This window comes from Leptidea sinapis, chromosome 8, assembly GCF_905404315.1.
Source record: "Leptidea sinapis chromosome 8, ilLepSina1.1, whole genome shotgun sequence".
NCBI classification, from domain to species: Eukaryota; Metazoa; Arthropoda; class Insecta; order Lepidoptera; family Pieridae; genus Leptidea; species Leptidea sinapis.
In genome coordinates, this window is record NC_066272.1 from 978,573 (window position 1) to 995,246 (window position 16,674).

General features: G+C 34.7%; 1 protein-coding gene across 1 annotated transcript in view; it reads right to left on the reverse strand.

Annotated features, from left to right (window-relative positions):
• The window catches only part of LOC126965630 (suppressor of lurcher protein 1), a 353,858-nt gene that overhangs the window by 194,218 nt on the left and 142,966 nt on the right, over positions 1-16,674 (reverse strand). The window contains exon 5 of the mRNA XM_050809301.1: positions 8,428-8,654. Coding sequence (XP_050665258.1) covers positions 8,428-8,654 — 227 coding nt within the window. The remainder of the gene's footprint in view (positions 1-8,427; positions 8,655-16,674) is intronic.

Genomic DNA, 16,674 nt, shown 5'->3' on the forward strand with positions numbered 1-16,674 from the left:
TTTCATTATAGAACTTTTTAAAACAACATATTACCATACAATACATTTGATGGACTAACATCCATCATAGATGAATATAAAAATAAGTCTCAATCTAGGCATAAGATTTAAAATGTACTGAATGACCTTATATGAAAGGTCTTATACGAGTGGAAAAAGCCAAGGGAGAAGTGCGATCAATTGAGGTACCTATATGTGAACTATGCCCCGTTGGGGGACCGCTGTGATTTAATATTATGATCATTAAAGATTAATTAGTGACACTTGTGTCATACCGGTAAAGATGAAATCAACCCTAACATCTCTTGATGCCTTGTTTTTTTCTATTTACAATTTCCAGACCTATGACACAAGTGACTGATATATCGGAATCTTGAATACATAATATCAGTCCACACAACACAGTCTGCTTAAATTATGTTTCACCCTCATCTCTTACGATTTCTCCCAAATGCACTAATGTAGTATGTCTTTCGAAAGCCATTCTCATTTTAATAAAATACTTTTCTAAGTATTAAAACACATGTTATTTGAACTAAATTTATAATTTTATTCTCGTGTCAGTCAGAGAAAGTGGTATAGCCCTTCTTATTACTAATTTAATTTTACATATTTTTCTTTTCTACGTTTATTACTTACGACCATTTTTAGATTTTTAACCGACTTCAAAAAAGGAGGAGGGTCTCAATTCGTCGGTATGTTTTTTTTATGTTTGTTACCTCAAAACTTTCGACTGGGTGAACCGATTTTGATAGTTCTTTTTTTAATTGGAAGCTAGTGCTTCCCGTGTGGTCCCATTGTAATTTGGTCCAGATCTGACAATGGCACCCATGAGAAAACCATAAAAGTCTTAAATTTGCTTTACATACGTAAAGCAGAGTGGATGATAAATTTACGAATAACTCAATATCAACGCCAACCGATTTCGGTGATTCTTTTTTTATTGGAAAGGATATACTTCAAAGATAGTTTGGTGAGGGTTTAGTTAGGTTCTTATTATGGAATCCACGACAAAGTAACGGAACACTGTCTGTAATCAAATTGCAAAGCACTTACGTTCATTGCTGCATTGCAAAATATAGTATATCTACACATATTTAGACAAATTGTTAGTTAGTGTACTTCAAATTCACTAAATGTCATAAAATAAAAATAAATTAACAAAAAAACAACCGCCTTCAAAAACACTATTCCAAAAAAATAAATATAATGTGCACTAACAAGTATAAATAGAATAGGTACATACATAGTTATAGGTGAGATGTGCTTGAGTCGTGAGGAGGCGAGAGGCGAGAGCGGGTCGCGGCGGAAGGACACCGATTCCAAAAATAACAATAATTGTAACTAGAATTAAATTAATTAATTAGACTGTATAAAAATACGCAATTATTTTTCTACTTTTTAGTGCACATTATATCTATTGTTTTGGAATAGTGTTTTTGAAAGCGGATGTATTTTTTGTTAATTTTTTTTTATAATGTATTTAACTAGAAATCCAGCGACTATGTTAAAAACGGTGCTTACATAACTGTAATGCTGCTAGCGTTTCATTCCAAAATTGAATTCTATTGGGAATCAATTGATCATGACATTTAATTTGTGGTACTTGTACCTCTGGATACGACATAATGACAATGATGGATAACTTTATTAAATTGATGATTGGTAGACTAATCCCTTTATCAACAATCTATATTAAATTGTTTGTTATGTTATTGTCAAATACAATGTTTTTCATTTAATAATTTTTAAATATAATGACTGTTTCGAATTGTGATTATATATTTTTTTACAGTTTTGCCATAGCTAGATTGATTTTAACATTGTCATTACAACAATATGACTAACAGTTCTGCAATGGATTTGGCCCATGAAACAAATTGAATAAGTTTTAATTACGCTCAGTTTTCAAGGTTTTACGACCAGGCTCCATATATAGTTGAAAAAATGAGAGGCTCCTTTGCACAAGATGCCGGCTTGATTATGGGCATAACGGCGCCTATTTCTGTCGTGAAGTAATGTTTACACATTACTGTGTTTCGGAGGAAGGGCACCGTAGCTAGTGAAATTACTGGGCAAATGAGACTTAACATTTTATGTATCAAGGTGACGAGCGCAATAATTATAGTGCCGCTTAGAATTATTGGGCTTTTCAAGAATCCTGAGCGGCACTGCATTGTAATCAAATCAAATCAAATCAAAATCAGTTTATTCTTTTATCAGTTCAGTTTAATCAGGTTATTATTTTCTTATTGAATCTACCGCTACTTTGTAAAGGGTTGAGCTAATGTGAAGAAGTAGCAAGAAACTCATTGCCACTCTTTTATATCAAGATTTACATTTAAGCAGCGGTGGATTTACACTAGGGGCAGTTGGGGCAAGTGCCCAGGGCGGCAAATTTTTTAGGGCGGAAAATTTTGAAAGTGAAAAATATTTTTTTAGTCTTATCAAGCTTGCTCAATATAATTAATTAATTCTGTTAATTAATAAGTTTTGGTTTAATTGATAATTCAAGAAATTCAACTTATCCATTATTTGGAAATTATTATTTTGGCACATTTAGTAAAAATTAATAATAAAAACGATTTAATCAATTACTTCCTTGGAGATTTAAAATAGTAATCATTGTTTTTATTTTTGGAACTAAAGAAATTAATTTAGTTTTTTTTTTTTTGATAAAGTTTCTGCAATAAATTAGTTATTTTAGTTTTGAAAAATAAAATATATAAACTATAAGTTTAAGTAAAATTCCAGTATTTTCCAGGAATTTTTTCAGGTGCCCAGGGGCGGCATTAAGTTTAAATCCGGCCCTGCATTTAAGTAAATCGATTAACAAATCATTTCAAATTACAATGTAATATGTAAAATGTAAAATGATGCAACAGACACACTCAAACGTCAAATAGTCAATGTCTTACACGAGTCAGTTAAAAAAGTAAATGTAAATTAATACAAAATTTATTGCATCATCCACATACACCATAAATAAATAAATGTAATGTAATGTGTAATAAATCATGGGCAGGGCTTATTAATTAGCATCAACTGAACACCATGCTTGTCTCGTCCCGTATTTTAATAAAAAAAAAATACAACCAAATTGTAATATTTTTTCCAGTAGGTAACAGAACTGTACTGATCGCCGGATTAACTCCACCCGCCACGTACAATGAGTTTTCGATTTTCGAATTTGTACTCGTATGTACGTTAACATCGCAAGAGAACCTACACACACCTGCAAAGAAATTCAATAGTTATGTGTGCCAACTACTGCCAACTCGCAATTGACTCATTAAAAGGGCTTCAAACTTCAAAACAGGGCTTAGTCTTCACGTGAAACTGTCACACAGTAGACATCTATTTTCATAAAATAGCCCGTGATATCTTATTAGTAGATAGTATTTACTAATTAACGTTCGCTTATCTTTGTAGCAGCTTCGAGAGTACAAGAGCTCGTCTAGATAATTTGATATGGAGATGACCACACTCCGTTCTAATCATGTTCAAAGGACGGTTAAAATTAAACTTTCAACGATTTATTAGCTCATAGAAAATGCCGACAAAGCGATCTATCAAACGTAGAAGGCTATATTATTGTGCTAGATGGCAGAATTCTCTTTTAGAATTGAGCAGGTTCCCTGCCATTAAGACGTTCTAGGAATTCACCTTTGTAGAGTAGCACGAACGACTATAGATATTGTAAGCCAATCCTTTTTGAACTACTTACTTAATTTGATAACTCGGTCGTTACTTACATACATAGCAGGGGTTCTGATGGGTCTGATGTTGTATTTATTAATTTAAATGGAATATCGAATGCTTTCTCGAAATATGCTCTGCAACTACAACTTAAGAATTACTTTGTTACCACGACGTATGCAAGTAAATAAATTTAATTTCGTTCCATTTTCTAATAACACAGTGCAATTATAGAAGCTGGAAATTTACAGGTAAAGAACAATAAAATTGTAATTCTGTACAATTATTCTAATCGGATATCTCATTGCTCAGTTTATATAAAACAATTTTGTAAAGGAGGAAATATAATATGTGAAATACTCCAAATATTAAAAATTAAAATTAATTCTAGCTTGAGCAAGTTACTATAATACCTATATTATATATTATTATATTGGCTGGCGAATTTTGTAAGATTGTACTATGAATGGTTGAATGTAGATTTGCATGTACTTCAGATAATATGTTGTTGGTTTGTTTACGCCTATCACCCCCACTCCCCCTTAACAAAATCCTAGCAACACCCTTGGTCAGGTCGCTAGTCGACCGTTCACGTAATAAAATCATTAAAATGTCAAACTTTGCGAGTATTCGAAAAAAGTTATTCTATAAACCACTATGTGTGGTGTGTATACACTGATCCCATCCAGGATGATCCTCAATCACAGATTCGGGTATAATGCCGATCCCTGATGCGGGTCCAACCGTGCCGACGTCAAATACTTACGCTCGGATCTCTTTGAAGGATTTATCGTCATGTTTATTCAATTATTGTGTTGTGAAATTACAATTTTCAGGGTTGTTTGTTATCTAGCACACAAATTACTTATCTATTATGTTATTTCATGCTGACAAAATTAACCATAAAAGTTTAATACGCATTTAATCAATAATTTTTTATTTATTCCAGATTTTCGTCGATTTTTCTGTAGTCGTGTTTAATGAGATTTCGGAAAAGTCGCCAAATAAATAAAATATTAAGAAAGAAATTTTGCTTATATTTATAATTCTATGATATACTTATATCCATGTGTTTTCTCTTTTAAATTCATAATAACCTGTAATTATTATTTGTTTATTCAACGTTATATAAGGTTACAGACCTTGTCATTCCTCTGGTGTTACAAGAGAATGTAGGCGGCGGTGATCACTTCACATCAGGTGACTCGTACGCTCTTTTGTCCTCCTCTTCCATTAAAAAACATACATCCTACTAATATTATAAATGTGAAAGTTTGTAAGAATATATTGATGTATGTTTGTTACTCTGACACGCAAAAACTACTGAAAAGGATTTTAATGAAACTTTACAATAATATAGCTTAAGTACACATCAGAATAACTCATAAGCTATAATTTATAAAGACAAAGTGTGTATCATCCAAAATAGGGTAAGTGTCAGAAAGTAGGAAGAAATTTGGCAATCTGCGAGCTTGTATACATTTGGGCATGCCACGTTTTTCCCACGGCCACTACGAGGCTTGTTCACGCGTTTCTAAATCGCAAAATCTGCATGGTTATGCTGATTGTAATAAATCGTATATATTCGGTTATACCTATAACTTTTGCATTTCTATCAATCATCATATTATACATACATCCGTACCTATCTATCCTTACAAACATTTATAGCGTTTATAATACCTATTAGTGAGATCATTATAAAAATATTTAATTCAAATTCACATACAATACAGAATATATTTGTTCGAACACTTATATCTAGATAACGGCTGGACCGATTCATGATTTTTAATTTTTGGATTTGTCTCAGTCCCGAATAGCAATAGCAATTTCAATAGAAAATCTTTGAAAAATTGACGAAACAAGAAAAAAAAATCTTTCGTTTAAAGTCATTTTCACAATTTTCTAGAGGCTAATCTCTTTTTATCGAAAAGGAGGACTAACGAGGGTACGGGCCCACTTATTCTAAGTGCGGTGATCACTTCTACCGCCCACATTCTCTACCAACACAGAGGAGTCACAGGAGCGTTCCCGGCCTTTATCTCTGGATCTACTGAGCTGATATTTGAAAATTTTGTTACCAATAGAAAACTAAATTTTTTGTGAGTGTCATACATGCTATAAATTAAACCGAAAAATGAAATGACTTTTTCGTAGTAGTCGTATTTGTAAAATATGACGAAAAAGAAAATAGTCAAATAGATACTAAAAATAATGTATACTACAACTATGACTTGTAGAAATAAGATTCCCAAAAAGAACTAAGTTCGTTTACAGACAGTTTGTTCTCTTGTAAGAATAATTTTCACAGTAAATGTTTTCTCTTTATAATTAAAATTTGAGCGTCCTTTACCTGACCTCTCAGCTGAGATCAAAGGCTTGATCTTCTTGGTTAAGACTTTAAAGTACTTTTAAATTCAGCTTAGTTTGAAGGAATCTTAACGTTATAATATGTAATATATTTTTTTTGTTTTAATGGTATAGGCAAAATATTATTATTTGTCATATATAAGGACAGACGACAAAAGGGATGATATTTTGGTAATTTATTTCGATAAATCAAATTAAGTCATATCAGATTTTTCAATTAGCTCTAATAATGACACCTAGGAATGGCAGAATTCCTTTAAACCTGTTGTTAACATCCGTAATGTAACATGTGTAATTAATCCCAGAAGTGAGGGTTATCACTTTATAAATTTACAAATTGTTTAAACCTTCGTTAATTGAAATACGTCGGTAGATATCCACTTATTCATATCAATATTTACAGTTTTATGTTTTTATAAATCATATTAAGGGCAATCTATGACTTCACGAGTCAGTTGTAATAATCTAAATAAATTAAGAAAACTACAAGAATTATCGAGTACAGTGTTTTTTATTCGAAGAATTATATCAATATTATGAAAATTTATACAATTGTTAATATATTCAATGATAGGATTATTCAGAGAGTGTACTATGTATAAGTTAAAAATCAGTAAAGTATTACCAAGCTTATATTGGTATTAATTTAAATTGAAAGATAAATATTTTGATACACTTCCATACTATTATAAATCTGAAGAGAGTTTTCTGTTTCTTTGTATGCAAATATCTCTTGAGCAGATAAGAATTATTACTATTGTGATATTATGACAGCGAGATTCAGCTAACCTTAAATATTAATATTTGGGAAGTAACGAAGTTAGAAGAAAAAGCGCTTGACTACTATTTTATCGAAATCCAGGATATAAATTATACTGGTTGCAATTTGTGGATGTGATGTGAAAAGCCTTGAAATCATCCTTGATTGATATTCAAGAAAAAATGTCGTGAAATATACCGCTTTAACCAGCAGGTTACTCTGACTTGACATAGAAATTAAAACTTGATATTAAAACAATGAACGTTCTGCATTAATTCCCTGCGATATATTCCACAAAAACAATATCACTTTATGGTGACACGTTTTTTTTAAACTGTTGTTTCAAACTGTTTCAACAAATGACGTTCTATGAGCGTCATTGGTTTCAACCGATAGGTTGATTTAATCTGTATCTATACAGCCTTACAATAAACTTGGTATAAGGTTAAACCTGAGAATAAACCAATAATATTATGGAAATTGTTGATCATATCGCTGACAAAACTTTCAATACGATAAAATGAAGCCGGAAAAGCACAATAAGAGAATGAACAATACAATATAATATTATAGCTTTGTCATTAATGTAATAAACTATTTTAGCTAATAAGTTACACTTAGCTGCCAATGTATAATAAAACTATGAACTTTATGCATCATTAATTCTTGGTCTGCTGAAGCTCGATGACGTTATAAAATAAATTGGCATTCGTTACAATTACAGCAATAACCATGAGCATTGTAAGCGCACTCAAGCTGCTTGGCCAAATGGGTTGATGCCAGCTGCTTCGTTGCAAGCTCACTTGGCAACCCTCCTCAGAATATTTAGGCACGTTTTAAGTTGAATAATCAATTAAGATCGCAGATGACTTATAGCCTTATTACAAATACGTATAAAGTGAAAAAAAAAATACTTTATTTAAGCGCCTTTGAAACCAAATAGTAAAACTTGAATAGGTTTTAAAACAATAAGCTGTTATAGTTGTATGGAATATGACTGTTGCTTTAAAATAAAATATCTTAACAGAAGGTTGAATATTGAGACTGAAAATACTTCCAAATATAAATATTGGTGGTTATAAGTATTTATGTCCATTACTTAAAATACAGCAGTCATAGAGGCGTTTACGTTTCTAATTAGGTCTTGGTAGCTTAATGACAGCCCTGAAATTTGCTCCTCGTCGGAGACTTTAAACTCTCTCTGTCCGAAAATGATGCGTTGTTGGCGTAATAGATAGAATCGTTGACTGGAGGTGCCGGTTCGACCCTGACCTGCCACGTACCAATCTGTTTTCGGTTTTCGCATTCATATGTGCGTTACGTGATTCACAAATGTTACGGTGCGACTATGGGTCGAGGCGCGTATGTGATAAACATTAAACAAATCTGATGGTATGCTTGATTTTGCTACTAAATATGATTCAACTTTAACTTATCTACCTTTTTTCGAATTGATGGTCGTAAATAAATTCTAGAAAAACATGAAGGGATCACTTTATTCTCACGTCTCTGTCAAAATTATTATCCATTTTGTCATTTCTATCGCCATCAAAACCCACAATATAATATATGTCAATATTAAGAAAAGTACTCACGTTTGTCAATAAAGCTGTAAGTTCCAAGGAAGCCTGTTGCATTGTTCTGCTTTACTCCCGCGTGAAACTCTAACACCATAGCTGGTCCTGGTGAGTAAAGACTTGGAGGAATGTCTGCTCTACTTCCACACAACTCCTTAGCCCAGGCAGATCGCTCGTTGATAGCTCCCGGAGGACCAGGACCCTGGACCTCCCAGTACACTTTTATGTAGTCGCCTCTGGTACACCTGTTGAAATAATTAATTTGTTTACATCCATCTCTTAAGATCATTAATCAGAGTAGTCATGTTATATCGAAATAAATAGTTCCATAACCTACAGTATCACGTCATCAGAAACAGACTAAGGATTGACATCTTGATCATCGGAAGAAATCATTATCTGTCTCTATGGGCCGAATGCAAAAAGGATTAAACTAAATACGCATGTATAGATTCGCGGAAGGTCGTCGTAGTCTACGAAGAAAGACCCATAGAATGGAAACCTTCTCTCCTTCAACGAATTACCTCAGAAAAAATTACTCAAGTGACAATAACAGACACCCTCTCGACGTAAACGTATACACAAGACCCTGGCATTAAGGAGTGCTCAAGTTTTTACCCTGATTAACTAAAAAATAATAATAATTCCTTTATTTCACGCTACAAGGCCCATAAAATAAAAAATAAACCTTATAGTCTAACATACATATGAAATATAACTTATATCTTCGTCACATTTTCGCGGCGATATTAGGCGCAGGTTCGGTAGCTTCCGGCGGTCGGCGACGTCCGCGATTCTTGCGGAACACCACCCCCTTTGGCCACAGCTGCGCGTCCAGGAAGGTCGATATATGTTCTATCGGAACGCGAACAACAAAAGAGTTGAAGTCTACTGCGTGACGCGTCACCAACTTTTCGACCCCCAACCGGTACCTTGTCTTCTCCACCAAGTACTGAACTATGTCAGAGGCCTTGGTGGTGTGGTGAAAGCAAGAGACGTAGATATACGTCGCTGGGATTACGGGACGCAGTAGCTGGCTCTGTCCTATCGGTGCTGTGCCACATTGGCTATGAATAGGAGGCCTCCTCTTCTTCCGCTCAACCTTAATGAACCCATCCTTGTCGGTCAGACCCTTCGTCACAGTTCTACAAGCGAGTTCGTTGCGGGCGTGCCTGCTTCCACTTTCTGTCCTCAGCACTGTCCGCTTTTTGGGTTGCTGGTGGATGTCAGCAGCATAGTCACGTTGACGTGACTATGCTGCTGACATTTGAGGTGTTGACGTAACGACAGCAGGCAACACCTCTGAGAGGGGAGCAGGTGAGGGATGGGTGGCAAGTACATTACCGCTTACTCGTGCGGGCACAGTGGCGGGTGTCGAGTCGAATTTCGTTGATTCAAAATCGCTGGCGAAGCAATGCAAGCACCACGTAGTGTGTTGATGTTACTGGCCTCTATTGACCTACTTACAACAGTATTGTTGCGCAAAGTCGCAACTTCAGCTTACAGGTCCCTGATGGTGTTCTGAGGTGCCTCTAATTTCAACAATACATCTGCCAGGCCTGCCTTGAGGTTTGTGATGTCCTTCAGCAACCTGATGACGTCGACATGGTCGAAGGTGATGGGCGGTAACTTGTTCAAGTTCCTTGCCACGAAAGACGGTACTTCGTCAAGATCAGTCACCTTCAGGAGATTTATTCCTGAAGACTTCTCCCTTTCAAAGTGTCAGCCAATAAGTATAAGTGTCTCCGTCAAATAGAGCAAAGCCGGTTTAGCCGTCGCAAGATGTAAATGGACGGCGTCCGGTGACTGAACGAAGCCCCCTGATATTGAAAAGTCCAAGGCAAATACGGAAAGGGGAATGTTTGAGCTTCTTGTTACATTTGCTCCGAGTCAACATAGTTTCGCCGTATCAGGAGTACGCGGCGCAGCCCGGGCATCAACTATTAGAAACTGGTTGTGGACATCCAGGTATAGATTCTCCTAGCAAGAGAGTTGTAATTAAAACAGTATTACACAAAGTTCAACACAACGTGTCTCTACCAATCGCTTTACTGAGTGCACCAAGACTGACAGAAGCAAGTTTCCCGTCGATCAAGATATCTACGCCAAGTATGAAGATATAGGCTATGGGAATTAAGGAATTAATTTTAAATTTAAAGGATGCAATAAAACGACATCTTTTAAGAGTTGAGAGAGGAATGCGGCCCCAATATGAGCTTTTTTATAAATTACAAGCTGACGTCGCAGCATCTAATGCGTATATTTTCACAACCCTCATAATATAATAAACCTCAACTTAATAAACCTCAACTTAATTTTAAAAGAAGGGGAATTTGATAGTATTCCGCTCACTAGATGTAACTTCTGTCAATATATATAGTCGTCCATAACCGTGAAGGATATAAAGCACTCGAAACTTCAAAACCAACAATGTAATAATTTAAATTTAAATAAAATACCTTCACACCAATAAATACCTTTTGTTTCTAAGCTTTCATCAAATCTCATAAAAAAAAACTCTGGGAATAAATTTGAATAGCTTAACTATTTTAATTACTGATGCTAGAGTAATTAAAGTGATACTTAAATGCCAGGAATTATGGTGGAATTTAAATAATTCATCTGGATAATTTGGCGCAATAAACGCTCATTAAGCGTATTAAGATGGTATGCGGAGATATACGGAAGTGAAATGGAAGTAGTGTAGGAGCTAGGATAACATTTTTAAAGCTTTGTTGTAAATGTATCGTGGAAATAAATCAAGAGCATGTTTTTCTAGTACTTGTATTTGCGCATCATCTCACAAAAATAGTGAATATGCGTGTATTTTTATATTTTAGTATAGTAATAAAATTATACTTGGACCAATCAACTCGGATACTTTGGACGTCTTTCACGTCGTGCACTTCTTATAACGTCACAGTCTATAACAACAAACACGTGCAGAGGCGAGATTGCAGATTACGGCGCTAATAATATTTACGTCACAATATTGTCTCTGATCAATGTCATCCTTAGATCATTAATACGTCTAGATAGATTATAACAGCTGAAAACTACGAAAGAAATTGAGTTAAGAACTAACCTCTATTTTGAGCAATGCACACTAACACAAAGTGTCATACAAATAGCGAGTATAAAACGATGCTTGTCACGCACAGTAAACAAGTATACCTGGCCTGTTTTAAACGGTTATCTAACAGCAAGAGACTCAACCTAGATTTTTTAATGATATTGGAATAGCTTACCGCGAAATGAGTAGGTATCATAGAGACCTGATTCGAGTCACATGTCAGTTAAGCCAAAAATTACGTAATTTTTCGATTCGGGTCGGTCGTCGAAATAGCGGATAAACAGTATGTAACAACATTCGAATATTATAACAATACTTTCTTGACAAATATGTGAGTAGATAAGGTGTAGCTAATGCATGCTAATTTGTTGGTCATCTCTTGGTCAAAAACTTACTGAGCCGGAAGAGTTTATGCGCAGTTATTTTAATATAATTTAAACTGTAATTTCGTACTCTACTCTAATATCCAACTGAATGAATTGCAACTATACGAGGCTGCAAAAATGATAATGTAATTGTATACTAAGATAATTTTTTTTTTATTTATTTGATATTTTGTGTTTAGATTATCACCGGATGAGATTGATCTCACTTGATTGTAGGTGGTAGTTCGGATTGCATCATTAATATTTACCTTTTTATTTAAGGGTTTTACAAACTAAATCCAAAATCCATCTTGACTTCGCGGCCGTAATATTAGTGGACAATAGTTTATTATTCATTTTGCAGACAATCATAATAAGATATATACTTTAAAGCAACGATCTCATACTTAGATCGTACTGTCAGGTTCTCGATTCTCATTAATATGACTTAATATGCTCATAATATATTTATTATTTTATCTACACCCATGCTTTAAATCCTCTATTAAAGATTCTGAAACAGTGAGCTTATTGCCAACATTAAAACACCCAATGACCATTACATCATCAAAACGAGTATTGTAATGTTGTACTGAATTTCATAACAACACTCCTATGTTTTTTTTGACCCTTCATTTGTTTTTTTTTATATGAGAGGGGGTAAACGGCCAAGAGGTCACGGGATGGGGAGAGGTGAGGCAACCGCCCATGGACATCCGCAACAACAGGTGTGTCAAAAAATGCGTTGCCGGCCTTTAAGGTGGGAGTATGCTTTTTTCTCGAAGGTCCCTAAGTCGTATCTGTTCGGGAAGACCGCTGCCGGTAGTTGATTCCACAAAGTGGCTGTGCGAGGCAAGAAATTTCGAACAAAACGCGCGGTTGTGGAATGCCAGACGTCTACGTGATGCGGATGGTACTTTGCACGTAATGTCCGGTGGTGAAATTCGGCCGCTGGATCAACCCGAACAGCTCCTCTGAGCACTCCCCGTGAAAAATGCGGTAGAAGATGCAGAGAGAACCCACATCTCTACGCAATGCTAGAGAATAATTCATGCGCAAAGAGTTTAAACAGACAGCCAAATTCTTATTGCTCGATATCTATAGTATCTGTATGAATTTCAAAAAAAGAACATTTTAGTTTACGCGCGTTCCGCACAACCAGAACGTCGCGCGCCGTAAAAAAAAGTAGGTTATTCGAATCCCCGCCATTTTTCTTCGATATTTTTATTGTTTGGTTTACAAAAAATGAGTGATTCATTTTAAACGCTGCAAAAGAACATTATATTCGAGTGAATTTTAATTATTGAACTATACAAAATGTAAATTACTATTAAAATAAATAATTGTTTCATTAATACTTAGTTTGTATATAATCAGTAATAGATGATATTAGGTTACTACTAGGTAAGCAGTAAGATAACTGTTTCAAAATCTTTTAGAGTGAGGTGTAGATAAAGTCTTGTATGCAACTGTTTATAATTAGATATTAAAACACTCATGTAATACTATTATCACATTCGTGTTTTAATAACCCTTATTACACAACAGTTGCATAAATAACTATTACAATGTATATATCTTCTCTATTACTATTCTTTTGCAATATCTGGAACTATTGTTCAAAGAACTTATTCCTGGACAACGTTTTAATAGCCTCATCGAACGCATTCACCACCTCTACAGGACTTATAATCGTGTTATACCTCTTAGCTTATCTTTAATTTTCGGGAAATAAAAAAAATACAACGTGTGAGGTTCGTTGTATGTGAGGAGATGCTGTCGTGATGAAGGACGTTTGTAATGCGGGGATATTTTTCAAAAAACTCTAGGAAAATATGATTGTATTTAAATACCAATTTACAGTAACTGATCATTATTTTCGACGTTATTGTAATATCCTGATTTGCCCAAAACAGAAGTAAACCTTTTATTATCAAAGAATAGACTATTCTTAAATTTCATAGACAAAATTTCAAAAAGAAAGACCCATTATATTGAGTGACTTTTTCTTTAAGGTTCAAGCAATGTGCCCAGGTTTTTTCACAGGAGAAAAAATCATTTTACGGCCCCACTTTGCAAGCAGTTGTTTCTAGATATCCGGAAAATCATGCGGTATCCATTAAGTGCAAAGCTTCCGAACCGTAAGGTGTCCATGTAATATATACTTATTACAATACCAATACAATGAACATATTACGGTCGCTTATGGTGTTTGTGATATAAAATCATTATTAGATGCGATAATATCAGTCGCCCGGCGACCATCACGAAAATCGTCACAAAGATGTCCACATCTGAATTAACTGAACCGAGTACATACAGTTACAAATGGCAAGTCCTGAAACTCTCAGCATGGCCCACGCAGCATACTAATAATCAATTGAATTTATATAAAATAAATTGATTATTCAGATTTAAATTCAAATAGGTATATTGATTCTAAACAGGATATTGAAATTACAACTGAACGTCAGGATAGATTCTGGTAGACCAACCATTCGAAAAGATATCACTTAGATAGTCAAGCGCAAACATCTCCATTCCCAATAAATTGGTATCGTTTACAACGTCATTTATGCTATAGGAACCTTTAACCTTTACCTATACCTAAAGGTAAAGGATAGGTTAAGAATTAATTTAATCAAAAATATCTCAACATACTTCATCCAAAAAAGATTTGTTCAAATAGTAACATAACATAATATTATAAAATATGTAAGCGAAGTTAACAGAAAAATTTCAATCAAAGGCCAAATGAATTTTACTTTCCTCCGTTTTCCTGGATCTTCTTCTTCTTAGTCGGACACTCTTGTCAGAGTGGTCGTGGTTGCGCTGACGAGGTACATGGTGGAGTGTTCGGTGGGTCAACATCCTTTCTGAGGGTAGATCTCCTGGCGATGTGCTTCCATTTCTGACGGTTAGAGGCGTTGCGAGTACACTGGACTATGGTGGACTCAGTAGCCTTTGTGATGGCGTCTATCCAGCGGGTTGGCGATCGACCGCGTGCTCTCTTGCCTTCCACCTGGCCCTGAACTACCAGTCTCTCCATCGAGTTCTCATTTCTAGAGACGTGACCAAAGAACTTCAGTATTCTTAGTTGCACAATTGACGATAGTCTGTCTTTAATACGAAGCTCTTTGAGGATGGATACATTGGTGCGAAATGCCGTCCACGGGATCTTTAGGAGGCGTCTCCAGCACCACATCTCTAATGCATCGATTTTACAGCGGTCCTGCAGTCTCAGAGACCAAGTTTCGGCTCCATAGAGAAAGATTGGAAACACAAGGCATTTCATCAATCTGACTTTAGTCTTCTTGGTAATCCTCCTGTCCCTCCAAATCTTTCCCAGTTGTTCCACTGCAGACCTGGTGATGGCGCACCGTCGTCTGATCTCGTCGCCACATCCTCCAGTACTTGATATAGTAGAACCAAGATAAATATAGGTCTGAACCACTTCACAGTTGGCTACATAGGGTACGTTGGTTCCAATTTGTTCGGCCCGGTCTACTATCATCATCTTCGTCTTGTCTCGGTTAATAATAAGTCCGAATTGGAGACTGGTACTTTCTAGACGGTTTAGAAAATTTTCCATATCTTCTCTAGTCTGTGCGAGAAGGGTAGTATCATCAGCGTATCTGAGGTTATTTATCACGCGTCCCCCAACAGATATTCCTTTGTTCCAATCTTCCAAGACAATGCGCATAATATACTCTGTGTAGATGTTAAAGAGTAATGGCGATAAGATGCATCCTTGTCGTACAGATGTACGTACTTTCCTGGATAGATTTTATGATTTTTAATTCATTTATATCGGATAAATAATTGTATTTCAATGTAGAAGCTTTAATGCATGAAACTTTATCACATTTTTATTTAAGACTACCACCGGCGCTCTTTTGGTCACCAATTTTATACACTTAAAGCGGTCTATATTTTAAAATTGAACAAGCATTACTGTCATCTTACGATACTTTATTGTTATAATCTCGATGAAATATCACCAGTTTTTAATTTACGAAAATAATATTTTTGCCCTCGTAATTTTCTCACGATCGTCGGTGATTAAATCTTCAATGAGATGAGAAAGGTAATTTGCAGAGTCGTTTCAATTTCATATTGATTTTGGGAGTCTAACCTAAAAAGTTTTATATAAGCGGAAGAATAATGACTGATGAAATTACTTTCTTTCATAAATATAAAACTTTATTATCTTTTTTTTTAATATTTCATTTAACCAAATCTAGATATATTATTAAGATTATATAAATTATTGCAGATACAAATATAGAAACTTTCAAAATTAATTATGGTCCGTCTAGGATGGGGGATGAGAATTGCTTGTAACGTTACACACAATTTTTTGACTTTATTATTTAATAACTGACAATTTTTCAGTTGAGCTAGCTGGAAACAACAAATATTTTAGGTTTCAATTTTGAGAGTAAATATCGTCTAGAAAAAGTTGTGATAGACATAATAACAAGGACTTGAAGATATAATGACATAATTTATGACACTAGTCAAAAATAATAATGTAAAGAAGACCCGTTAAAGAAGAAAATAATAAAAAATAACTGTTTTGCCATTCACAGCATTATTAGGAGTGTATTCTATTTTAAACACCTAAAATTGACACAATATTAAGAAAAAATCTTATTTCTTGTAAATTCAAATATTTTTGAGGTTAATCTATACCCAACTCAACTGAAATGAAGGGACGCGAAGGTTGTGATACCTTTTAAATGAAAATAAAATAATTTTTCGTATTTTTCCTGATTCAACGTCAGTGATATTTAAATATGGATTTTGTGTGGAGCTTAAGGGTAT